The 26,930-nt window shown below is 39.7% G+C and overlaps 1 protein-coding gene across 7 annotated transcripts in view; it reads left to right on the forward strand.

Annotated features, from left to right (window-relative positions):
* The window catches only part of Fndc3a (fibronectin type III domain containing 3A), a 149,651-nt gene that overhangs the window by 85,216 nt on the left and 37,505 nt on the right, over positions 1–26,930 (forward strand). For 6 of the 7 annotated variants that reach the window (XM_076930751.1, XM_076930749.1, XM_076930748.1 and 3 more), the window contains 2 exons: positions 15,851–15,927; positions 24,878–25,115. In XM_076930751.1, the coding sequence (XP_076786866.1) occupies positions 15,851–15,927; positions 24,878–25,115 (315 nt within the window). Of the gene's footprint in view, positions 1–11,722; positions 11,874–15,850; positions 15,928–24,877; positions 25,116–26,930 lie in introns of those variants that run through there. The other variant, XM_034497551.2, reaches the window with a different exon arrangement.

The following is a 26,930-nucleotide window of genomic DNA, read 5'->3' on the forward strand; positions in this document are numbered from 1 at the left end:
TGTGTGTTGTGTGTACAATTGCTGTGATAAAATAGTCTAACAAAAGCAACTTATGGAAAAAGGGATTTATACACATGTACATGTCTTACGTATCTGTATGAAATCTAGGATACACAGATGACAGAAAAGATAGAAAAGAGTATCTGGTGTTGTGAATCTGGCTGATTGTCTTAATATGTTATAACGATTTCCCAGCAAATGACCAGGTTTCAGTCTTCATGAGTAACATTCCATTGAATTTGTGTACTCACATAAACATGTACTTCGCTGTCCTGTGGATTGAGAGCTGGGCTGGTTCCATAGCTTGTCAATGGTATGTAGTGCTTGTATATTATGTTTTTGCTTTTTAAAAAAAGTTTCCTTCATAGGACAGACTGGTCTTGAACTTGGGATACTCCTACTCAGTCGTAAGTGTTGACACTCAGGGATCTACACTCAGGGATCTACAACTTTCATTGCACTGTCTTATTTTATTTTAAAATGTGTTTTCAGTTGAATTTTCTATGTCCCTTAATAAGATAAAAATTAAACAGGAGATAGTAGATATAGTGCATACATTTTTGTTGCTTTTGTTTTCTTGAGAGACAGGAACTCACTGTGTAGACTGTAGGCTGGCTTTGAGGTCATAGAGCTTCTTCTGCCTGCCTCTGCCTTCTTGTGCTGGGATTGAAGATGTACCACTACACCCAACTTAAAGTGACATACTTTTGATGATTACACCCCTGTTTCCCTTGTAACTCTGGTAATATGATAGTGGCAGTTACCCTGCTCTGCTTTGTCCTCATTTTCTCATGACTGAAGATCAGCCTACCTAGAGAGAGAAAGCTTGTCTTCTTGAAGAAGGTTTTTTCTCCCAGGATTTATTCACAAGTTTGAAGAAATTTTTTAAAGCTAAAAGACGGAAAAAAACTAAGGACAATACAGTAAGCTTGGTTTACTAAACGTCTTTTTAATTCTGAAGTTTAATTTCTTCATCTTAGAATATTCTTTCTAATCTGTTGGTTGCAGTTTTGTCCTATTGACAGTGTCTTTTGTCTTACAGAAGCTTTGCAATTTTATGAGGTCCCATTTGTCAATTCCTGATCTTAGAGCATAAACCATTGGTGTTATATTCAGGAACTTTTCCCCTGTGCCCAAGTATTCAAGGCTCTTCCCCACCTTCTATTAGTTTCAGTGTATCTGGTTTTATATGGAGGTCCTTGATCCACTTGGACTTGAGTTTTGTACAAGGAGATAACAGTGTATGAATTTGCATTCTTCTACATGCTGATCTCCAGCTGAACCAGCACCATTTGTTGAAAATGCTATTCTTTTTCAGCTGGACTGTTTTAGCTCCTTTGTCAAAGATCAAGTGATCATAGGTGTATAGGCTCATTTCTGGGTCTTCAATTCTATTCCATTGATCTTCCTGCCTGTCTCTATACCAATACCATGCAGTTTTTTTTGGTTTTTTGTTTTTTTTTTATCACTATTGCTCTGTAGTACAGCTTGAGGTCAGGGATGGTGATTTCCCCAGATCTTTACTATCCTACATCTGATAGAGGGCTAATATTCAATATATACAAAGAACTCAAGAAGTTAGACTCCAAACAATCAAATAACCTTATTAAAAATGGGGTACATTGCTAAACAAAGAATTCTCAACTGAGGAAACTCTAATGGCCAAGAAGCACCTAAAGAAATGTTCAGCATCCTTAGTCATCAGGGAAATGCAAATCAAAATAACCCTGAGATTCCACCTCACACCAGTCAGAATGGCTAAGATCAAAAACTCAGGTGATAGTAGATGCTGGTTGAGGATGTGGAGAAAGAGGAACACTCCTCCATTGTTGGTGGAATTGCAAGATGGTGCAACCACTCTGGAACTGGGTCTGGCGGTTCCTCAGAAATTTGGACATAGCATTACCTGAGGACCCAGCTATACCACTCCTGGGCATATACCCAAAAGATGCTCCAACATATAACAGGACACATGTTACACTATGTTCATAGCAGCGTTGTTTATAATAGCCAGAAGCTGGAAAGAACCCAGATGTCCTTCAACAGAGGAATGGATACAGAAAATGTTGTACATTTACACAATGGAGTATTACTCAGCTATTAAAAACAATGAATTCATGAAATTCTTAGGTAAATGGAAGGACCTAGAAAATATCATCCTGAGTGAGGTAACTCAGTCACAAAAGAACACACATGGTATGCACTCACTGATAAGTGGATATTAGCCCAAAAGTTCAAAGTACCCAAGATACAATTCACAGACCACATGAAGCTCATGAAGATGAAGGAGGGGCTTTCTGGAAACTTCCCCATCTGGGTACCCATCCCATGTGCAGTCACCAAAGGCAGACACTGTATGTGGATGCCAGGAAGTGCATGCTGACAGGAGCCTGATATAGATGTCTCCTTAGAGGCTCTGCCAGAGACTGACATATACAGAGGCGGATGCTCATAGCTAACCATTGAACTGATCATGGGGTTCCCAATGGAGGAGTGAGAGAGAAGACTGAGGGAGCTGAAGGGGTTTGTGGTCCCATGGGGAGAACAACAATACCAACCAACCAAAGCTCCCAGGGTCTAAACCAGCATCCTGGGAGCACACAGGGAGGGACCCATAGCTTCAGCTGTATATGTAGGGGAGGATGGCCTTGTTAGGCATAGGTGGGAGAGGAGGTCCTTAGTCCTGTGAAGGCTGGATGCCCCAGTGTGGGGGAATTTGAGGGTGGGGAGGTGGAAGTGGACAGGTGGGTGGGGGCACATCTTCATAGAAGCAGGATGAGGGGAGATAGGATAGGGGGTTCCTGGGTGAGGGGGGATGGGGAAAGGTGATAACATCTGAAATGTAAATAAATAAAATATCCAATAAAAAGAAGCATATCCTTTCTAGTGACATTAACATAGGGTTGACTTGCTTCTGTGTGCCCTTCCTCCCTGTTTTCTCTCCTTTTTTCCTTCCCTCCTTTCTTTCCTTCCTTCCTTCCTTCCTTCCTTCCTTCCTTCCTTCCTTCCTTCCTTCCTTCCATGTCTTTACATGGTTAATAAGTAGCTGATTAATAAGTCCCCAGAAGACTTTTCAGGCTTCACTGGCATAAATTTAAATGCCTGAGAACTAGTGTATTAAAAGACTCTTCTATTGACACATTGGTTAATATCTACTCTTCTAAATACTCCTAGCCCTTTCACCCCCTCCCCAGTTAATCCAAAATATATTAGGCTTAATATTCCTATTGGTATGTATCATAATATATAAAATAATTTAGTGCCTATAACTTAGTAATAAGAATAATACATAGCCACAGAAGCTGGGAAAGTAGAGCAAGGTGTTGCTGATGGGAGGAAGAGAGCCCTAAACAGGGATTGTGAACACGAGTGCTCTGCAGAGGGAAAAGGTAGAAACAAGGTGGGGAACTTAATTTGGTAGGGGGAGTAATGCTAGTACAGAGGGAGAGACAGAGTGGTGAGATAAATAAAGCGAAAGGTTTTTCATAAGGCCATTGAGAGACATTAACTTACTTTAAAATAAATATATATGTGCCTGGGTATGCTGTCTCTGTCTCTCTGTCTGTCTGTCTGTCTGTCTGTCTGTCTGTCTGTCTCTCTCTCTCTCTCTCTCTCACACACACACACACACAGACACAGACACACAGACACACAGACACACAGACAGACACACACAGAGTTCGAATACCGTTAGCCCACATTGGGTGATAATGCTCCCCACAGAAGCTATCGAATATTTTTTTTACAAGACGTACCAGACAAGGGATACCTCCCTTGTAGTTTTTGATCTGGGGGGGAGGGGGGTTGTCCAAGAGACACAAAACAATATATGCTGTTGGCATTGCCATAGTTATCTCCTAAAACGTGAAGGTAAGGCCCTGTTGCTAAAGACACCACATACTTCTGTCACAGGACTTGGAAGACTTGAATTGGTACTAGAATTGGCCTAGAATTCTTCTCCCTCTGATTAGCTTTGGTACATACCAAAAGGTGTTGTGCAAGCTGCCAAGGGAGAATAATAATCAACAGTCCTACTGAGTTGTAAATCCTCTGAAACATAGTGATTGGCCCTGCAAAATAGCCCCACTGGTGCAGTAGTGACACTTAAGTCTTGGGAGCAACCCACAGCTTCCTAATTGGAGTTAAGTCCCTCTCAATAGGAAGGAATTCATGCCTGGACTGTAAACTTCACCAAGAACCTGTGCCTAGTGGGATCAAAGACCCTAAAGGACACCCAGTTGCTGCCATTTTCATAAATTAATGTAGCTTACAATCATATTCTGAATATTTTTATACGTACGGATAAATGCAATTCTTCATCAGAGAAGCTTCTTTTTTAAAAAGTTGGGTTTTTCTATGTCTGTTTGAGTGGTTGCCTGTATGTGTGCATGTGTACTGCATATGTGCATTTTGGCCAGAAGAAATATTAGCTGCCCTGGAACTAGAGTTGCAGTTGGTTGTGAATCACCATGTAAGTAGTGCAAAATAAACACAGATCCTCTGCAAGAACATCCAGTGCTCTCAATAGCTAAGCCATCTCTCCAGCCCCCCAAAACTTCTTTCTGCAACAGATGGAGAGTGCACACAGAGATGCACACGGATGTGAATGTAGAAGATAAATAAATGGTCATGGAGTGCCCAGCTCCAGTTAATACATCTGTAATACAGCCTTACACTTAAGGCTTGGGAACATTACAGAAGAGAGGTCAGAATTGAAGAAACCAAAGGACCAATAAGACTGGTACAAAGAACGTCTTTTATACAGGACAGGGATGCTGTACTCCCTAACTCTGAACAGAATAGGTACCTGTACACAGGTACATACCACCAACTAATTTACATGCCAGAGTAGATGGAAAATTTAAGGAGGTCCCAGCCCCAAATGGAGAGCTGTAGTCAGTCAGTGGCTATTGAAGGAAGAAATTTTCTCTTGGGACAAGTTCCCTGAAAGTTTTCCAAATCCTAAATGGTTACCCCTAAAAACATGTACATACAGGCTGCACTAAATGGAACTATATGTGTACATGTGTATAATTACAGATAAAAGGGTCATGAATTCAGCATGGGGGTACAACACAGGAAGAGTTGGAAGAGGGAGGGGGCAAACTGATGTAACTGCAATGTATGTATGAAATTCTCAGAAGATTTAAAAAAATATTGTAAAGAAGAACACATTAAGTTACATCCCTGCCCCATTATTGCTTTTCGGGGAGATGGTTGGTTGGTTTATTTGTTGAGACCAGGACTTCCTATGTAGCCTTGGTTAGCCTGGAACTCCCAATGGAGACCAGAATCATCTGGAATCCTGCCTCTGCTCCTGAATATACATACCACCATGCCCAACTTCCTGACTGAATTAATGATCTTGAGCAAATAATTCCTTTTGTTTGCTTTTTGTGAATGCCATAGGTGTTACTAAATTTTCTGCCAAGCATATATGATGCTGTTCTGAGCTTCTACCCTTTCTGTCCTCAGAGTTACCACTAGTTAAAAGGTTCAGCATTAGTGATATGGTCACTGTTTTAAATAACCTTTTAGCTATAATAGGAAGATACAGATACATATATGTTTTCTAAAACCTTTGTTAAGCTAGTAATTTACATCAAATAATTTTCCTATAGGAATAAATATTGGAGATGAATTGAGAGCATTATAGTTTATACAGTGTACTTTGCATCAGTGTGCGTGTTCTTATTCTTGTCTGATTGTGACAACTGCAACAAACTTTTTAAAAACAAACATACTTGCCTTTTATTTTCATTATACCCTCAACTATTTTACACCATTATCTCTAATAGCAGAGTTGACCATACCAATTCTTTAGAATTCATCATAACACTTTGACACACTACTAACATTTTTTTTTTTTTGAAACAGTTGATTTTCAGGTAGGTTTGTCAAGGCAAACACAACTACTTATATTGGGTATCCTTGCTTATACTGTGAACTTAATTTAGCCCTTGTTATATCCACATAACATAGAATAATCGTTGTCTCTATTTTAAGTTGAGGAAAGTAAGATACAAGCATTTCAACTTTTCAGATCTCACAGCTGTCAGAGTTTGATGGGGCAGCTCCAGAGTCCGGCGTGGTTTAGGGCTTGACCTACCTAGGACGAAGAGGAATGAAGACAGACGTTTACAGAAAAGGTGTGGTTTCATGTGTGCTTTGCTGGAATCTCAGCTTCTTTAGAGAACTGAGTTTGCTAACCTTAGTAGGAGGACTCTATAAGGACTTAAAGGCACAGTCATCCCTGAGGGGGAATCTGCAGTTGACACTTTTCTGTACACTCTGGTTTAGCTGACATTCTGTAGTTCCTGGAGTCAGTACTAGACCCCCAAAGGCTCCATGAACCCCAAAAGGTTCTGCCATCCCCTAAGCCTAAGCCAGGAAGGCCTTGTGTTTCCTATGAGTCTGATGTGTCTGGGTCCTTGCATGGCTATACCCCTAATAGTATGACACATTCACTCAGAACTTCATCTGCTCCCCATAAAAATCTGCTACATGCTATCACTAATTATAATAAAACAGTAAATAATGCTCAAAGTCACTTAAAAATATTTGTTGCAATGGCAAAAAGAATATTGTTCACTCAGTATTAACAGGAATAGAGTAGTATTTCATCAGGTTAGACTTTGTTTCATAAACAGTAAAAGACTTTTAAGCAGAGGAGAAAACAAGTGGTTTGTTTTTTAACTCATTTTAGCACTAATATGAGAGGGGTATTCATTGCAAGGGACTGGTGACAAGGAGACCCACTAGGAGGATACTGAGATAGTTCTAAACTAACAGTAGGAGAGAAGGGATGAAACTGTCAGAGTTTCCCAGGTAATGATATGAAATGAGCAGGAAGAAGAACATCTAGTGTTACCCTTAAGTTTCTGTTAAAATAAAGCCATGGGAAATACAGAAGGTAGAGTGTGTACTGAAGGGAAAACAACTGATTTCAATTTCATGTGGATTTCCTAGTACAGACCTAGAGCCCAGAAGAAACATCTGCAGAGGTACAGAATCCCATGCTTTTAGGAGTATAAGGAAGGCCATCCTGAGAGTTGATGTAGAGTAACAAAAGCTGGCCAAGAACAAACCTCCAGGAAAGCAACAGCTGAAGGAACATAACACAAGCCATTAAGCACTTAAAAGGCATGATCAGAAGATTGAAATCAAGGACTAGATGTTAAGCAGAAGCAGAGATTTGTCAGCAATGTTAATTCGATTTGTCAGTAAGAGTTTGATCTTAGTGACTATCCCCAGTATAATCTCAGTAGAGTGGTCTGGGAAGAAAAATGTGTGGTTAATTGAAGTATGAATTTTGAAGTCTTCCGGTTTTGTTTGTTAGACTGGATCCTCAGGTGATCATTCTCTCCTAAAACAAGGTTTTCCACAAAATGATTTTATTGGCATTATGTGCTCACAAGAGGAGATTAATTTTATAATTATGAAATGGAGATATCTTTAGACACACAGTGCATCCAACAATGTTTCACTTAAACTCAATTGGAAACGTTTGTACATTTTCATAAAACATATGAAAAACAAGGCATAAACTAAGAAGATAATTACTGCCAGTTTAAGCCAAAGGAATAAGTACCTAGAAAACTCAAAACTTACTAATCTATTTTAAAGAGGCAACCCATATAGAAATAAAAAGATGGAAAATATGAACGAGGTAATTTACAATAAGAATTAGATAGGACTGTTCAAATTTTTTTTGTTAGTTTGTTTTTCGAGACAGGGTTTCTCTGTATAGCCTGGACTGTCCTGGAACTCACTCTGTAGACCAGGCTGGCCTCGAACTCAGAAATCCGCCTGCCTCTGCCTCCCAAGTGCTGGGATTAAAGGCGTGCGCCACCACTGCCTGGCGGGACTGTTCAAATTTTTAAATCTGCATTCTAAGTAGTAGTGAGACTGAATTGGTAGAACCTCTCATTCAATGTGTGCTAAAAGGAATGTGATATATTAGAGAAAGTATCTGGCACTGTCCTTCAAAAATAGCAGTTCCGTATCCTAATTCTAGCATTTTTTCTTCCTTGGTATAAAAGAGCCTCTTAATGAAAGATGTGGGCCAAGAGATCTCAGAAATCTCTCCCCTTTAGAATCTAGTCTGTCTCCACTTGTCCTTTAGTGGTGTTAGCAAGGCTCATAGATTAAATGCCCATTTATCAGAGACAATGGAATTTATCTCTCAGATTATAGCTTTGAATCCCAGAATAGTTAAGGCAGTGGTCTCTTGGATGAGGCATTGTGTCCTGATGCCCTTGGAACATCTTAAATGTCACATGTCCACATCTTGGCATCTTCTTATCCCCAAGCCCATTTTATCCATTTTGGGGCTCATACAAGTGCCTTCATATTGCATGGATACTCTAGGTCCAGTCCTTTGTGCTTCCTGTTACTGGAAATTTTACTATATAAAAATGCTTAACTTGCCGGGCAGTGGTGGTGCACACCTTTAATCCCAGCACTTGGGAGGCAGAGGCAGGTGGATTTCTGAGTTCGAGGCCAGCCTGGTCTACAGAGTGAGTTCCAGGACAGCCAGGGCTACAGAGAAACCCTGTCTTGAAAAACAAAAAAAAAAAAAACAAAAACAAAAACAAAAAAATGCTTAATTTGGGTTTTTCAAGTAATGCACCATAGACCAGCAAGCAATGTGTGTAAGTTAGATGACTACTTTTAAGATATAATTTCGATAATATGTCTTAAAGTCATCAGTGGCTACCTTGTTTCATTCACAGTAACATCCAAAGACCTGACAGTGTCTTACAAGGCCCTGGAGAATATTTTTCCTGTGTCTGCACTACCTCCCTGGCCATGTCCCTTAGTGATTTGGTTCTGGTTGCTTTTTCTATGAATAAATGATTTTTCCTCACATACCCTCTCACATTTAATCTTTGCTCAGAAGTGACCTTCTCAATGAACCTGAGACTGATCACTATTTTGAATTTTAATTCTTAGCTCTGCCAGGCAGCATCTCTCTGCACTAAACTGTCCATCTTACCCTGCTCTATTTCTTTCTTTTGTCATATTATTTACTACCTTCAGACATGTTTTCAACATACATACTTGTAAACATATATGGTTCATCTCAATCTGATTGATTTATTATGTATTCATTATTTTAAAATTTTTAAAAATGAGGTTGTGGCTTAAATAGGAATGGCCCTCATAGATGTGTGTTTGGATACTTGTCCATAGGGAATTGTACTACCAGGAGGTTTGGCCTTGTTGGAGGAAGTATGCCACTAGAGGGTTGAGGGGGTTGATGCTTAAGCTAGGCGTGGTGTGGCACAGTCTCTCCTTGCTGCCCATGGATTAAGATGTAGAATTCTCAGCTTTGTCTCCAGCACCATGTTGGTATGTATGCTGGACTAAGCCTCTGAAACTGTAAACCAGTCCTAATTAAATATTTTCCTTTATAAGAGTTGCTGTGGTCATGGTGTCTCTTCATAGTGATGAAACTTTAAGACAAGGGTATAAGTGCCAAGGTGTGCATATGGTCAATTTGCAGGAGTACAGTTGTGTTCCTCCATCATGTGGAAACTGGGGTTTGAATTCAGGCTGTCAAGTGCTAACAGCAAGCATCTTTACCCTGAGCTACCTCTTCAAGTGTAAGACTTATCTATTTTCATTTACTAATCTGTCCCAAATACCTAGACAGAATCCAGCATTGGAGGATGAAATTACAGAAGATAATACTAATTTTTATAAGCCCCAAAATTAAGTTAATTAAATTGATTAGATAAAGGATTGTTTTCCTTTTAGATTTTTTTTTCATGATACTTCAATCGGACCTAGGACCTTGTGCATTGTTAGGCTAGCTAAGCAGTCTACGGTCAATATCCTTCTCAACTAGAAAACTGTAAAGGTAAGATAAAAGAAAATGTAGAGGAGCAGAAGCATGAGAGGTACAGCATGGCTCGATAGAGAGTAGGCCCAACAGTGTTCATCACTGGGTCTGCTGCTTAGGGTTAGGGAAGTCACTTCAGTGTGCTTGATGACTGCCATGATTTTCCTTTCTGTCCATCAAATATTGTCTAACAAAGCTTTATTAGTAATTTAAAAGAGAGTATTAGGTCTCTATACTAATTTTGGTAAGATAAGCTGTGAAACAGGATGTAGTTATAGTTGTAAGAACTAAGTTCAAGCTGGACCTCCAGATGCAGCTTTAAGAACAAAGCAGGTAAAGGAACAGAGAAATCATAGATCTCAAAGTCATGGTCTTGACAGCTAGTGTTGGGGCAGAAATAAAAAAAAAAAAAAAAAAAAAAAAAAAAACAGCTCACTGTCAGAATACTCAGCATAGGAGGGCAGAGTGGCCTTAGTGAGAGAGGATGGGAATAAGTGCCCATCCCACAGCCTGGGGCAAATGCATGTAGACCTGGATAAAAGGTCAACAGTTACCCTTCTCTACTTTGAGCAAGTGTCTCTTCTCCTCTGGGGTGTCTGACGACATCCCTTTATTGAGTCAAGTTGCCAGGGCTGTGTCCTGCCAGGTTGGTTGGTTGGTTTGTTTGTTTTTACCTTTAGGAGAGACACTGGGCCTTTAAATAGGGCCTGCACTTTAACATGGGATTATCACTGTATGAAGCAACCCTGTCTTTGCCTATGTGTCTTTAACAAGTTACTTAGCTGCTCCTGCCTCAGCTTCTCTAGTAATGATGTCTCTGCTTGTGTTAACAAATAGGGTACTGCAGATGGTCCCTCTCAACTGTGTAATCATTAATTTTGAGAGTCAATGATCATACTTTTACTTAACAATAGCTATCAGTTATTGAGTGGCACCAAACAGTGTATATGCACTAGTTTGTCTAAGTTGATTCTCCCAACAGTGCTTTGAGGTTGATCAATTTAACCTTTCCACAAGAGACAGAGTCCAAAAGTTGTACATTGCCATGCTAGTAAGTATCGGAGCTCACTTTAACTTTCAGAATCTCCACTACCCCGATCCATTTTCCCCACTGTGCTACAAGTGACAGATCCCAGCCATTATCTGTATGTACGTGTGAGCGATTGATAAAGTTCCTCTGAATTTATAGGACACCTTAAGTAATTTACATGACATCATATTTTTTTTTCCAAAAGAAATTTTAAGTTTCACCTCTATTAACTGAGTATTTTTCACTTTCCTGCTTTTGGGGATGTGTATTTTATAAATATGAGCAAGAAATACTATCCACTAAGAATCTTTTCTTAATGCCAAGAGTAAGTTCTATTTTTAAAGTAATCATTAAAAAGAAATAAACTGACAATAAAAGCAGAAGCCTTCATTAGCTTTCAAGGAAAAGCAAAACAAGCCTAAAATATATTCCACCGTAAGGAACTTGTCATTCAATTCTATTGTGTGGGCAGTTCTCTGTGTATTATAGACACTGCTTAAATATTAAGTATGAAATGCTCACAAATTATACACTCATATTTTGGATCAAGGCTTTGGAATTAATTTTACCCCAAACTTTCTATGTGAAAGCCAGCAGCAGTCTGGGTTAGTCAAACCGGAAACACAAAAGAGGATGGTTTTCCATCAAATGCGTATCCACCAGGTTCTTTTGATTAGCGTTTACTTTGGCTCTTTAGGCAGAACGCGGTGCATTCAGAAAAGCTGCTGAAGAAGCCTTTAAATCATTTTGTTTCTGTGGCACCGGAGCGGACGCTTTGCGCTGTTTCCTCTCCCGGTCTTTCCCGGTTCACTGCAGGTCATGTGATGTCGGTCACGTGACTCGGTCAAAGGATCTTTTCCTCTTACCAGCTTTGGGGCGTGGGGGTGGGGGAGCGAGAAACTGTTCTCCAATTGAAGCTGCTAACGTGTACTACGCTGTTTCCTTGTTGGGTTTTCTTGTTCGCTGGCTGCTGCTCCTGTAGAAACAAAATGAGTGGTAAGATTTGCTGTTTTTGAACATTCGCTTTTATTTTAAAATACAGGAAGCTTTGTATTAACCTAAAGCTGTGTTGTGTGTTTTTAATGCCAAATCTGTTCGCTTTAAAAATACTACAAATTGTTACGCGGTTATGAAAATTGTAGACTCTATGAGCTAGAGTGATTTTAAATTTCACAGCATGTCCCATTCTGGCTGGCCTCTTGATTTTATTCGTGTTTTCTCTTTTAAGACTGATCTGAAAATTGGCATCAGATAATTTGGAAGCCATTGTGCACAGCAGCAGTCAGCAGCCCGTTGCATATTTAATTTAAATGCTTGGCCAAATCTGTAGTTTTATTTTGTCTTTTAAAAAAAAAAGAAAGAAAAAATTTTTGAATATGAATATAGATTAACAAGGAAACAGTAGGTTTAGTTTATGTTAGGTAAAATGAACTAGATATAAATTATTGATGGTCCTTTTAAGAATTGGGGTGGGGAGTTTCTCAAATTTAAGGCAAATGACAAATAGAATTGTACCCTCTTTTGCAGATTTTTAAAATAAAAAGTAGGCCCTTAACAGCAATGCAATCATTTGTGCTTTGGAGTAGATTTTGCCTAAAGCTTGTCAACTCTGAAGGAGCTGTTAGGTGTACCTACAATTGTTCACGTACAGCTTTCTTGTTCCAGGTGTACATTTTATGTACTCCTATAACAGGTTTGGCTTCTTCCCTGAACACAGTCTACTTTGTTGTATTGAAATTTAAGACAGTTTGTAGTTAATCTTCTAGAAATTTCTGAGTTACAAAGTATTGTTGGACCTAGGAGATAATCAAGCATTATGTTAATAAGTGTGCAGGGGTTTATAGTTCTGCTACTATAGACACAGGACTAGTAAAATGGTGCTGCCAGCACTGTGGATCTGAATACCAGTACTTGTGTTTATTGTTTATTGGGGGGTGTGGCAGGTTTGTGTTCAATGTTGAAGATATCCCACCATTATTTTAGATAAATGAACAGAGCACTGCTAAATTACCTTTTTAAAATCTGTGTGGCATTTCTGCCTCCCAATTAGAAAATTTACTTAAGTAGTCAAAGTGATCACATCTTTTGTGAAACTGAATGATGACTTGCTTCAGCAGCTATCAAAGTAAACTGTGAGCTGAGTACAGTGGCACATGCTGTAATCCTAGCATTAAGGAGGCTGAGATAGGAGCTGTGGGTGCATCACCTGAAAGTTACTGCTCTAATAGCCACAGGGAAACAAAACACCGGTTTTAATTGTTTTGATTAAAGAACGGTTCTGCTTTCCTTCATTTCTACATATTCTTCATCAATCTCTGTCTAACATTAATGACTTGACACAAGATTAAACTTTGCAGTGGGTGCAAAGAGCCTGCAGTCTACGCTTAGCACATAATCAGTGCTCAGTAAGCATTAATTTCCGCTATTAAGCAAACAAATACAATTTTCAATACAATCTCAGATTCTCAGCCAATTTTCACATTTTATAAATAATGTCTAAGATGGATCTTACAATTTAGAAGGCTTGTTTACTGGCTTATGTGACTTAATGAATAAAATGACCATTAGTGTACAACTGTCCCCTTCTCCAGAGAGCAGATATTTGTTTCGAATTGAAGCCTTTCTGTGTAGAGATTTTAAAGAGGCTCTCACAAGTACTATTTAGCAAACTAATAGGTAATGTTTACTTAAATTTAGAATTGTGTTTCTGCTTTCTGTTGTGTTTTTCAAGGAAATAAAATCAAAGGTAGCTTTAATTTCCTTAGGGGCAAGACCTAATGACTCTGAGCAGTTACTGACAGTAGCATTTCAATGTTCATGTGACGTGTATCTTGAGAAATGAAACTCTTAGCTTTTTAAATTCCAGCTATACCCCTTGGACAAACTTAAGTTCCTTCTGCCTCATTTTCTGTCTGGAAAATGGTCAATGTTGAATATAGTTGCTTGATTAAATGATTATGAAGAGAAAAAATATGTTAAAACATGGCTTATAATAGTGTTCATGAATTATAATTAAGATAATATTTTAGAGGGGCTGGAGGGTGACTCAGGATTTAAAACCACTTGTTGCTCTTAAACAAGGACCTGGGTTCAGTTTTTAGCATCCACATGGTGGCTCACAGCCATCCATAACTGCAGTTCAGGGCATCCAACACTCTCTTGTGACCTTCACAGGCACCACACACATGGACAAGCACACATGAAGGTAAAACACTCACATAAAATATAGTTTTAAGGTAATAGTCGGAAGACCTTCATTTACTCTGAGGCTGTGCTGTTACTTAGCTGTAGAACACTTGCAGGCCAGGCCTGAGCAGTGCAGCTCCATGCATTTTCCAGGTTTCTTTTAGACAAGAGTATGGTTGACATTGTGTAGGTATCACAGTATACAACAGTAGTCTGCACTCCCTCTGCTTGCTTTCTAGTAACCACCTCAGCCCTGCTCTCCCTCCTGTTCTTCCATCTCTTTTTTCCTCCCTTTACTTTCCCTCCTTTTCTCTATTTAATGTTTCCTCCCTTCCTGCTCCTCTCATTTTTCTTCTCTTCCTCTTCTTCCTCCCCTTTCTCTTCAGTTCCCCGTATTTGTCATGATTGTCATTTTCTTCTTGAAGCCCATTTAACATTTTCTTTTTGGGGGGGGGTTTATTTATTTTATGTATGTGAGTACACTGTAGCTGTTTTTCAGACACACCAGAAGAAAGCATTACAGATGGTTATAAGCCACCATGTGGTTGCTGGGAATTGTACTCAGGACCTCTGGAAGAGGAGTCAGTGCTCTTAACTACTGAGCCATCTCTCCAGCCCAACATTTTCTTTTCTCTTTCTTCATGGCCCCCTATCACCCCAGGTTGCTTTGACCTCCCCTCACCCTTCCCTAGAGAGACTGGAATCTGAATTTGCTGAGACCCGCTTGCCTCTCAGTCACAGTGGCCCTGACCAGTGGTGCCATTCACATCACCAGCCAGTTTTCTGCCTGTAAAAGAGATCACACACCCCCCAGACATTTTTTTCACTAAATCTGTCTGATTCGTTTTCTTCTTAGAAAAGAATTATTTCTTTCAAATGATTAAAAACTGGAGCATATGGAATACTGCAGGCTAAAGTTACAGGGAGAAAAGATCCACATGAAGTATTTTTCTAAAAGGTTAAGTGAGGTTTTGTTCTAGAAAGAATAAAACTTCTAAGAGTACTTATTTTATTCTCAGAAAGGATAAGAATAAGATCACATTTATAAAGGTTATCTGGAAAGATGACACCATAAAAGTAAAAGATAGAACGCAAATGAAGTTTACATTGTTTGGAATGTGTCTGTATTCCGGGAAAGCAAACTTTTCTCAGAGTAAATGCACATGTACATTCCTCCAACTGTTCTTAACCCCACGGACAGGACCACTCTACACTGCACAAGTCTTTACTCTTAAGAACCCTTCAAAGACCTCACTGTTCTCCTCTCAGTACTCCCTCTTCTGCCTTTGTGCATGTGTGTTTGGGGGAGGTCCTTTTCAATTTCTAATGATTTTTTTTAATACAAAGTTCAGTTTGATTTTCCTACTTGCACAATCATTAGAGTCACGTGGGGTATTTGTACAGTAAATAATGATTTGAGATTATAAACTGACTTTAAGTATTTATGTTGGAAAGCCTGTAAATCTTAGGTTCTAAGTGTTACCCATAAGTATAAGAACTGAGCAAGTTTGAGAAATATAGATGTACTTAAAGATAATACATACATTTCATAAAGTAAATGTTACTAAAAACTTACATATGTTATTATATATAACTTATAGTAAAATGTTACATGAAACATAAAGTAAATGGTATATAAAAACTTGGTAATCTTAATTTCTTTCCATGGTTTAAGATTACAGCCACTGCTAGCTTAATGTCTAGCTTGGGTGAAGTAGTTCTATTGTTCTCTGCCTCACCTTGCTAAGCACTGATGGATTATTACATCATTTCTGTAACCCATTCAGGTCCTGCTCAGGTTCCAATGATGTCCCCAAATGGTTCCGTGCCTCCTATTTATGTGCCTCCTGGATATGCCCCACAGGTATGCTTTTGGTGTTGTATTTCTTTGTTTGTTTGTTTGTAGGTAGATAGGTAGATAATGTTACTCTCCTTGACATTGATTCTGGTGAAAATAATCCAGTTAAAGATCTGGATATTATCCAGAGCAGTACCATCTGTAAGTCCATTTCAAATATTTTACTATATTTGGGAAGGAGAGAAGAATACATTGGTAGTACTCACCACTCAGAGTTGCCTTTGGGCACTAAATAACAAAAGAAGTGTTTTGTCTCCTTGAATATGCAAATTGTGTAACTAAGTTACCTACACAGAGCTCTTTAGATGAATGACTTTAAGTAAGCCAGGATAGTGCTTCCAGCTTGTTTCATAGAACAGCCTTTGGGTACTTCCAGTTATCACGTGGACACATTGTGGTGAATAGAATTTGTTTCCATTTCTCCTTCTAGCCCAGGCTTTCCTCAGACTTACAGTCTTCCTGCCTCCTAAGAGGCTGGGTTGCATGTGTTTGATACTATATCTGCTTCCCATAGAAGAGCACTTAAGCCTGCAGACCTGCGACTGAGGAGATCACTGTAATCCAGACTGAAGCCCTCCCTTCCTGCAACCCTGAGGACTGAGGGATATCATTACTGTTTACACTGTAGCCATTCCCTGCAGTCCTGAGACTGAGATCAGTGCCACCTGAACAAAATCTCACATGAATTGCCAATTTAAAGAATTAAGTATAGATAGGTTGCATATACTGGAAATGGAATCAAACTGTAGCACTGAGATGCTCAGTGTTTTCCACTACTGAGATTCTTTGTGCTCAGTGCTTGTTGAATCAAGTCCCTATTAGGGAATACTCAGTCTCTTCTAGAAAGTGAATTTGCATTTAAGTGCTCTTCAAACCATGTCTTCTTCCTCCTTGACTATAGCAGAATATCAGTAGGCTGTTGTGGTAGATTCTTGTTTAGATTATGAAACATTCCTCTGTGTGACAGCAGAAATTGATATGGGAAGATAGGCATTGCCTGGACTATCAGAAAAGCTGGATCCTTTATCTCAAACCTTTGCTGCCTGGTGGGTTTTGAGCATGTCAGCTTTCTTGACTGTGTGTGCCCTCCTTGTAATGAGATGAAGACACAAGATTGTATATTTAAGAAGTACCCTGTAATCTTTGTAGATTAGCCTCTGGTCACTGTCACTGCTTAAACGCACTGAGCCCTCCATTTACTATAGTTCCCATTCTATATAGGCTTAACTAACTTGTCACTGCTGTATTCCAGACCTATGCCTGACATGCTCTGTTGCTCTTCCTCAGAACTCTATTCACTTACACAGACACCGTTCTCAAGCATACTTCAGTTCAAACATTTACTGAGTGTGGTCATTGCCAAACTGAGTGACATGCTGCTCACATAAACATGAGTGGGACAGTTATTCCAGTTATGGGGTATTCTTGTAGAGGCGGTGGTGGTTTGAATTTTGTTGGGGGTGGTAGTGGTGGTTTATTTGGGGCTCTTTTTTTTTGGCTTACTGTTTGATAGGTTCTCACTGAGTAGCTAGTCTGGCCTTGAATTCATGATGTGCTTGACTCTGTTTCCCAGTACTGCAATTAGAGGAATGAATCCCTGTGCCAAGCCTATTCTGTTGTCTTACAATACTTTGTTTTTATGACAACCCTCAACCTTCTCATCTCACTCAATCATGAGTGTAGAAGCAGATTTTTCAAGCCTTTAGTCGTCTTTATTGGCATACCTGTGTTTATGTTTGTTGATTAATGTTTCCCAGTTGTTATATATACAACAGCGTTGTACAGATATGCAGTGGTATATGCATCAGCCATCCTTGGGAATGACAGAGGCAAGACTCTACCTCCCCTAAAGGTTACAAAGGTGGTTTGGTTTGGTTTGGTTTGGTTTGGTTTGGTTTGGTTTGGTTTTTTGTTTTGAAGAAGCAAACAAAAAGCATAGTCACGCTGGGCGGTGGTGGCTCACGCCTTTAATCCCAGCACTTGGGAGGCAGAGGCAGGTAGATCTCTGAGTTCAAGGCCAGCCTGGTCTACAGAGTGAGTTCCAGGACAGCCAGGGCTACACAGAGAAACCCTGTCTCGAAAAACCAAAGAAAAACAAAAACAAAAAGCATAGTCAGTAGACAAATGAGTCTATTACAAGGAGAGCAAAGGCAGAGTTGGCATGTGTTCCATAACAACATGGCAGAGCAAGCCCTGGGGAAGGTGTTAAGCTGTGTCTAAAGAAAGATAGGCATTTGCCTTGCCTTTATTGCTTGAAAACTGATTCTAGAAACAGAAACTGCCATTGCAGGTGCCCAAAAATGAAAGTATACCAAAGCCTAGGATGAGTGCACAGGCAGGTAGAACTGAATACAAATAGACAGTGAGGCCAAAGTTACCCAGCTCATTTAGGGACTCCAGCTACTCTATCCTCAACACCAAACAGCTAGCATAATAAATACTTAGAAGTCAGTCCATTATCTCCAGATTGAGGTTCTAACTCCCTAGATGGGGAGAAACTAAGTTTTCTGTTATTTCCACAAGATCTTAGGTTCCTTAGAGATAGGAGTTGCCTTTTAATTAATTTTACATTCTTGTACTCAGATATAGCATGTGTCCCACAAATATTTGTCAAATAAATTAATGAATTTTAATAATAATCTTTGTGGAAGGATTGTGGGAAACTAGTGAGTTTATTACTATTATCTTAACTTAAAAAAAATCAAGATTTTCTCTAGGGAATTTATTAGTTTGAAGTATATATATGAGATAATCCAAACACAGAAATACAGTCTTTGGCAATATTGTAAGTGTACAATAAGACTATATGCTCATGTTCTCATTATCCCCAGTTAACACACCCCAGTTTGAAGATCCACATTGTACTCACAGCTAAGCACTTGACACGTTGTCCAAAACCTGACACATGAGTGTAATGCTAGCACATCGAGAAGCCAGGAGTAGAAGGAAAGACTGAGGCATATGTATGGCTATAAGAAAATGAAGGTTGTTTGGTTTGGCAGAAATGAAGTGGCACACATATTAATAACCACTGTCTAGTCTCCTTTTAGCGTTTTACACTGTGAACAACCTCAGCTATTAGATTTCTAGTATGTTTGCCCTTAGAAAGTAGGAAGAAAGCTTCAAACCAGACAGGCTGTTTAGAAAAGATGCTTTGTGGTCGGTAAGCCAAGACCATATATATGTATACCTTGATACTCTCTAGAGTCTGTCCTTTTTGTTGGGTATAATAATAAGCTGTTCATGCCCCTTAACAAGAAAGAGAAGGCTATAAGAGACTGACATACAACTTAGAGGCAGAAATATTTGCCAGAGAAGTTAAGATAGCAAAGGGGGAACAAAGTAAGAGAATTGTAAAGTTTAACAAAGCAAATGATGACAAGAACAGAAGAAACTGCAACTCACTTACAAATACGAACTTATTTCTTAAGAGCCTTGCATTGCAGCATGGACTACCTTAGCATTTTAGTAATGAAGTTAATGACTTACTGAAAAGTTTATAAAATACCTGACTGTAATTCCTGGATGGTATCATCAAAAATCCTCTTTGGGGCGCAAATAGGGAGACAGAGTGTTGGATAGAAACTGAAGGAGGGCCAACTGAAGACCATTCCACCTGGGTATCCATCCCATATGCAGTCACCAAAGGTAGACACCAATGTGGATATCAGGAAGTGCATGCTGACAGGAGCCTGATATAGCTGTCTCCCTAGAGATCTGCCAGAGTCTGACATATTCAGAGGCAGATGCTCACAGCTAACCAGTGAACTGATCAAGGGGTTCCCAGTGGAGGAGTTAGAAGACTGAAGGAGCTGAAAGGGTTTGTGGCCCCATGAGGAGAGCAACAATACCAACCAACCAGAGCTTCCCAGGGTCTAAACCACCAGCCTGGGAGCACATAGGGAGGGACCCATGACTCCATCTGTATATGTAGAGGAGGATGGCCTTGTCAGGCATAGGTGGGAGAGGAGATCCTTGGTCCCATGAAGGCTGAACACCGAGTGGGGGAGAATTTGAGGGTTGGGAGGTGGGAGTGGGGGGCTAGGTGGGGGCACATCCTCATATAAGCAGGAGGACGGGGGATGGGATAGGGGGTTTCTGGGTGGTGGGGGGAATAGAGTAAGGGGATAAAATCTGAAATGTAAATATAATATCCAATAAAAGTAAAAAATAAATAAGTAAATAAATAAACTTACCCATCAACTTTCAAAAAAAAAAAATCTCCTTGGGTTACCAGATGGCATAGTAGTCAAGGTGCTTGCTGACGAGCCTGGGGACCAGAGTTAAATCCCCAAGCACCTTCATAAAAAATAACAACAATAGTCATCATCATCAGGAGGAATGAGGCATGATTCCAGCATTTGAAGACAGAGACAGAAGATTCCCTAGCACAAACTGAGTAGCTAGACCAACAGAATTGGAGAACACTGGCTTGAGTGAAAGAATTTACCTTAGGAAATAGAGTGGGCATATATCTGTTAAGGAAAACCTCTCATGTCAGCAACTGACTTCCACATGTACATGGTCTTCTTGAGACAGACATGGTAGCTCATAACTAATTCAGGGCTTGAGAGGTAGAAACAGGGTGACCAGGTTCAAAGCTAGCCTGGGATATAAAGCAGACCCTCCTTAGCCATTAATCTTTTTGTTTGTTTTAATGCCATGGAGGTAGTGGTTCAGATGAGAAGGTTCCTGTAGGATTGTAGATTTTGTAAAGTGGGGGAAAGACCCATGTTAGCTTAATTATAAGTTTCAAGTTACTCTTAAGCTGTGCTTGCTTTTTAAGTTTACATTCTGTCAGCAGCCAGTGGTGAATCAGTACATTCTTCAAAGCTTCTGCATCCTAGTGGATCCCGATACTGTCTTTGGAAAACAGCCAGACTCCCTCCCGGGAAGAGCTGGGGTCTGGAAAGACTAGAAGAAAAGGTACAGGAGTTGAGATGAGGACAAGAGGGTGGAGGCTGTGTGCTGACTTGTTGGTGTGCCTGTGCATATACAAGCACTTGGGTGTCAGGAAATAGAGATTTCCTGGCAGGGTGCTCAAGTACTAACTAGTATTTATCATTTAAAACTTCAAGGTGGAGAGTTTGTCAAGCCTGAGAAGGAAGCAAAGATTGGAGAAAGTCACCTAAGAGTCAGTGTGGTGATGAGTGAAAAGGAGACATGAACTTTCTAATTGAACTGAGTGTTTATATTTCTAATCATACATATCATTTCTTTTTTCAAAAAATCCAGTACTGTTTCAGGTAATAAGAAAAACAAAACAGAAAGATTGGTCACTGAGGCCAAGAAAACACATATTACAGAATAAAATGCCAAATTCTGAGCACAACCTTTTTGCCTCCAATGGAAGAAATAAGGGTTTGCCTAATTAAGATTAGATGGTACCTGTAGTTAAGGAATTGCTTATCTGTTTTAATTTTTATTAACAATCTTACTTACCTTGCTGCTTTTACTCTACTCCTTCCAGCTGGAGGACCAGCTGATGTGAAATTCAGTGTCTCCATGCTGGCTGTTTCTTAACAGCTAGGCCTCTGGAGACCTGAAACAGTTTTGAGGTCTCTGGGCCTCGGTCTGAAGTTATAGCCTCCTAAATCATTCATTAAAGTACTGAAGTGGTCTGTGTTCTTTTGGTTCTGGTACAGATATTCGTTGCTTTTGTGTTGGTGGTTTGGTTTGGTTTGGTTTGGTTTGGTTTGGTTTGGTTTGTGTTTCCCAGTGGCATTTCTGCTGTTACAATTTTCCTTTTGTAATTGTGGTAAACACGTAGCACATACTTTACCAACTTAACAATTTTAGGTATAGGGCTCGGTGACTCCAAATACGCTCATATTCCGTCATCCACAGAACTCTTCACATGATGAAAACTAAAGCCAGGAACCCATTTAGTCATAACTTTCCACTATCCTCAGCTTGGCCTCTGCTTTAGTAAGAATCTGGAGTTAGAGTCAAATTGCCTGAATTCTCACTTCAGTACCCACACTCTGCTACCTGTATGGCCCTGGGCAATCTATTTAACATCTCTCTGCCTGCATTTCTTCATCTAAAATAGAGATAATATAGTATCTAATTTACAGTATTGTTGTAAGAATTAAATAATTTGCAATGAACAAACAGTGAAAAACAAATAAAATGTCTCCAGTCTACTGTTGTTAACAGCCATCACCCTGTTTCTGTATTTGTCCACTGTTGTCTCCCCTTTGCAAGACTTCCAGAATCCTGCTGTGAGCTCTAGTCCTCTCTACTTCCCCTTTTAAACTCACCCCAGCCAGTTTCCCCTCAATTTCCCAAAACTGTTTTCATGGGGGGTCACAGTTTTATAACCCATTAGCTAAATCGGTGGTCAATTCTTATTGTCCATCTACCTGACCTATTAGCTTTTTACAGGTTGAGCCTTCATTTTAACAAACTTCTAAACTCTACAAGGGAATTGTGGTTTCTTCCTGCTGCACAGGCCGTCCTTTGATCTTTCTGGAAGTGCAAACTGGTTCTTACTAGTCTAGTAAACATTACCACTTAGATGGCTTAGAAATTTATAAAATTCTTAACGTTGAATCTTTTTTAAAACTCTGAATACTAAACCCCATAAACTCTTAACTTGTCTGCCCCAGCCTTGCTCATCACAGTTAGTGAGCACAGTCTTATCCTCTCTTCCCACATGGAATCATCAGCTAAGTTCTTGCCTTTAAATACATGCGTATGTGGGCCACTTGTAAACCCCTCCTGCCTGACCCTGACCCACACACTGTAGCCTACAGTAGTCCACCATCAGCTTTGGCCTAGGCAACAGTGGTGGCTTTCAGAAGTTTCCTCACTTTTGTCATTCATGTCTCTAGTCTCAATTCAGCAGCCAAAATAATCCAATCAAATAGAAGGTTGTAGCAAGATTTCCAGTCCTGCTGCTGTAGATATTTTCTCTGGGTAATTTTTACACAGGGTTCATCCCCTGTGTTAATAGACAAATAGCAGCATTCTTGACCTCTGTACTCCAAAAGACCCCAAAATGTCCCCAGACACAACCAAATGTTCTCTAGAGAGCATGGCGAACAGATTAGACAACTCTAGGTTATATCACTATGCTACAAAAATACACTATGTCCATTTCTTTGTTTTGCACAAAAATATTTTTAAATAGAAGAGATAATGTTATATCTGGATATATGGATGGATAGATAGGATTCACCTGTTTGTAGATTAAGAGGAAACAAAATGAAAAGGAAAATAATTTCAACAGAAGGACAAGCTACAGAACGACAAGTCATTTTCAAGACCCTTCTCACTGCAGCTAGAGTGTAGGATTTGGTGAAGAAGAAAAATAGATTAGAAAGGCTGACTGCTGTGGAGATGGCTCATTGGCACTTGCCTCAGAAGCAGGGGGACTAAACCACAGGAATGCCTGGGAATGCAGAAGCAGGGGAGGCTGGCTAATAGACTGGATGGTCAGCAAGCTTTGCATTTGATTAAGAGATTCCACCTCAAAATAATAAGGTGGAAGAATAATTAAGATCCCTGACATTAACCTCAGGCCTCCACGGAGACACATATATGCACATATACCTTCACCCTTACATACATGAGAATGTGCACACATGCATACCACACAAAGACACAACGCAGAGAAAGGCAGTTGGAACAATACTGAAAACTAGAAATCCTTTCAGGGTGAGTTGTCTTCTAGGAATCAGGAGTGAGATGAATAATGATGGGCATGCTGCCATGGCAGGCAGACATTGGGGTCTTGTTCACTCAGTCTGTTTCAAGATCTCACTAATGTGCGTTCTTTTAGGGTTGAGGCTGAAAAAGGTATACACCACTCCAGACTCCCTTCAAGTTGGGTTCTAGATGCATCTGTTTCCATGTGCTGTACATGATGTATATTTGCCTGAAGATTTGAGGCATTCATTTCACTGGAAAGCAGATACAATGCAGACTCAGCAGTTACATAGAAATACCATGTATTGTGTAATACATAATCTAAATAGATTACATATAAACAGTGAAATCATTTGGTATTCCAGTCCAGTGTTGCTGAGAAATCCTATCACACTTCAGTAGAAAGTGACTCAGGTTGATCTGTATCCATATAAATGTTATACTTACCAAATACAAGACTTGCCGTCCTTAAATATAAAAGAATTTGTTTTTAAATGAACATTTTTGTGTAATTTTGTTTTTCTGAAATGCTGGATATATTATTAACCATTGGTTGTGAAAGGATTCCTAATTTTGAGATTAAAAATCTTATGCCTTTTAGGTATTCTTGTCTGTCCTAAAGCCCTCATATTCCTAAAAGTCCTGTGAGATCCAAAGGGGATTTATTATTTTTTTAAAAATTGGTTATCAGAGTTGTAATAGTTTAGAATGTGGCAGTATAGGGTGGGGAGCATTTTTTGGTTTGTTGGTTTCTTCAGACAGAATATCACTGTGTAGATCAGGCTGGCATGGAACCCTGGGATCCTATTGCCTCACTAGGTAGTGGGATTTCAAGTATACATCACCCCACCCTGCTGAGTTCTAGAAAAGGGGGAATGTAATTTTAAGCTGTAATGCCACAAATACTTTTATTAAGATACCTGGTGCTCTTTAGTCTTCTTACAACTTGTTTTCGATCCACCCTCAGTTATGGTATAGAAAATGAAATTCTTGACCCCGTTGTGCCCAAACCACCAAATGTATCTAATACATAAGTTAAATACCCAGTATCCCAGCTCAGCATTCATGCAGAGTGTAGTCATTCTTATTGGTGTTTTAAGATCTGCTTTAGATAACATTCGTATTATATGGCAAGAGCTTTGTTGTTTAGTGCTGATTTAGTCCCTAATGTGTTGAGTACATTTTTTCATGCTTACTCTCGGTCTTTTGAATCCTAATAGTCCACATGTTTTTACTTGAGTACATTTGAAGAGAATCATTTATTTTCTTCGAAGAGACTTGTAACCTGATGTTCATTTTATAGGTTATTGAAGACAATGGTGTTCGGAGAGTTGTTGTGGTTCCACAATCACCAGAGTTTCATCCTGGTGGCCACACAGTTATTCACCGCTCCCCACATCCTCCTCTGCCTGGTTTCATTCCCGTCCCAACCATGATGCCCCCTCCACCACGTCATATGTACTCACCAGTGACTGGAGCTGGCGACATGGCAACCCAGTATATGCCACAGTATCAGTCTTCACAAGTATATGCAGATGTAGGTAAGATATCTCAAACATCCCTGCCTTGTTGTGGCCATCCCTTACTTGGACATAAAAGATGCTTGCTTCGTGTCATACAAAGGTAACTATACATGGTAATGATAGCACAGTGCGTTTTTATTCCCCAAGCACTATTTAGGAACCTTGTCTTCATGATGCAACAGGTCTCCAACAAACAGTTAAGTAAATAAAATCTGGATGTAATTTACATCAGACAGACTATTTAGCAGGGTCGTGTTAGACGACAGGTCTCCTCTAAGGAGATTTTTAAACAGTTAGGTTTTTTTTTTAAACCTTAAAGGCTGTGATGCTACTATAAAAAGTTCCTGGATTCTGTGAGGAATTGAGAAGCCCAAAGTTGCCTTCAGTTAATAAATTGCTAAAAAGACAATGTACACACACATGCGTGCACATACACAACTCAATAATTTTTTTCTTTGCTATGCTTTTAAACAATACCTTTCTACTTGTAGGTCAAGTTTTATATCTTCTTTGAGAATCTCCTTTCTGATACTCCTTCCTGTTCTGTTGCTAGAACATACCTACAGCAGCCTCAATTTAAGTAAAAATGTGCACACTTAGACTTCACAGTGTTCTGAAGGAAGTGAAGGCCATAAATGCACCGACCAGCTCAGGATGGTGGAAGACAGGCTCACCTTCAAGGCTTTCTGTTCGGGAGGGAATGTGACTCTAGGTCTGAGGAGCTGACAGTGCTGCTTTCTAGTCAGTCAACATTTCCTTCCCACTCACATGTTGTTTGGATTCACTGGTAGCCATACTGTTATGGAGGTCAGACTTGACTGTACACTGTTCTTATAAATACATTAGCTCATGTCTTTCCCCAGTAACATTCCCAAGATACGGAAGAAGGAGGAGCTGAGTCTCCGAAGGATTGTCCCTGAAAGGTCATGTTAGTTAGCTGTTGTGGTTTTAATTCTCTCAGATCTACTCTGTTATAACATAGTCTTTATTTTCTCCATGGACAATCTTTTCTTGAATAGATAAAATGTAAATGCATCTGTGCAACCAAACTACACTTTTTAAAAGGGTACTAGTATAGTTCTCACATAATGTTAGCCATTTTTTTTAAGATTCTATTGTTTTTTATTTTATTTTATTTTATTTTATTTACATTTCAAATGTTATCCGATTTCCTGGTCCTGCCTCCAACCTCCCCCCCCCCCAAACCCCTAACCCATTCCCCCTCCACATGCCTCCATGAGGGTGTTTCTCCCACCTACACACCCACTCCTGCCTCCCTGTCCTCACATTCCCTTACACCTGGGCATTGTGCTATCACAGGACCAGGGGCCATCCTCTGCTACATACGCAGATGAAGCCATGGGTCCCTCCATGAATATTCCTTGGTTGGTAGTTTAGTCCCTGGGAGCTCTAGGGGGTCTGGTTGGTTGACATTTTTGTTCTTCCCATGGGGTTGCAAACCCCTTCAGCTCCTTCAATCCTCTCTCTAACTCTTCCATTGGGGACCCCATGTTTAGTCCAATGGTTGGCTGCAAGCATCCACCTTTGTATTTGTCAGGCTCTGTCAGAGCCTCTCAGGAGACAGCTATATTGGCCTCCTGTCAGCATGTACTTCTTGACATTCACAATAGTGTCTGGGTTTGGTGACTGTATGTGGGATGGATCCCCAGATGGGACATTCTCTGGATGGCCTTTTTAACTGTATTTTGGTGTAATTTTCTATTTACTGTATTCTACAAAGAATAAAATTTATATTTTTTTCTCTACAGATTATCCTTTATCTGAAGTGTTTCCAAATCTGGATATTTTACATGCACATGTACACTAATACAC

The sequence above is a fragment of the Arvicanthis niloticus genome, chromosome 3 (assembly GCF_011762505.2).
Source record: "Arvicanthis niloticus isolate mArvNil1 chromosome 3, mArvNil1.pat.X, whole genome shotgun sequence".
NCBI classification, from domain to species: domain Eukaryota; kingdom Metazoa; phylum Chordata; class Mammalia; order Rodentia; family Muridae; genus Arvicanthis; species Arvicanthis niloticus.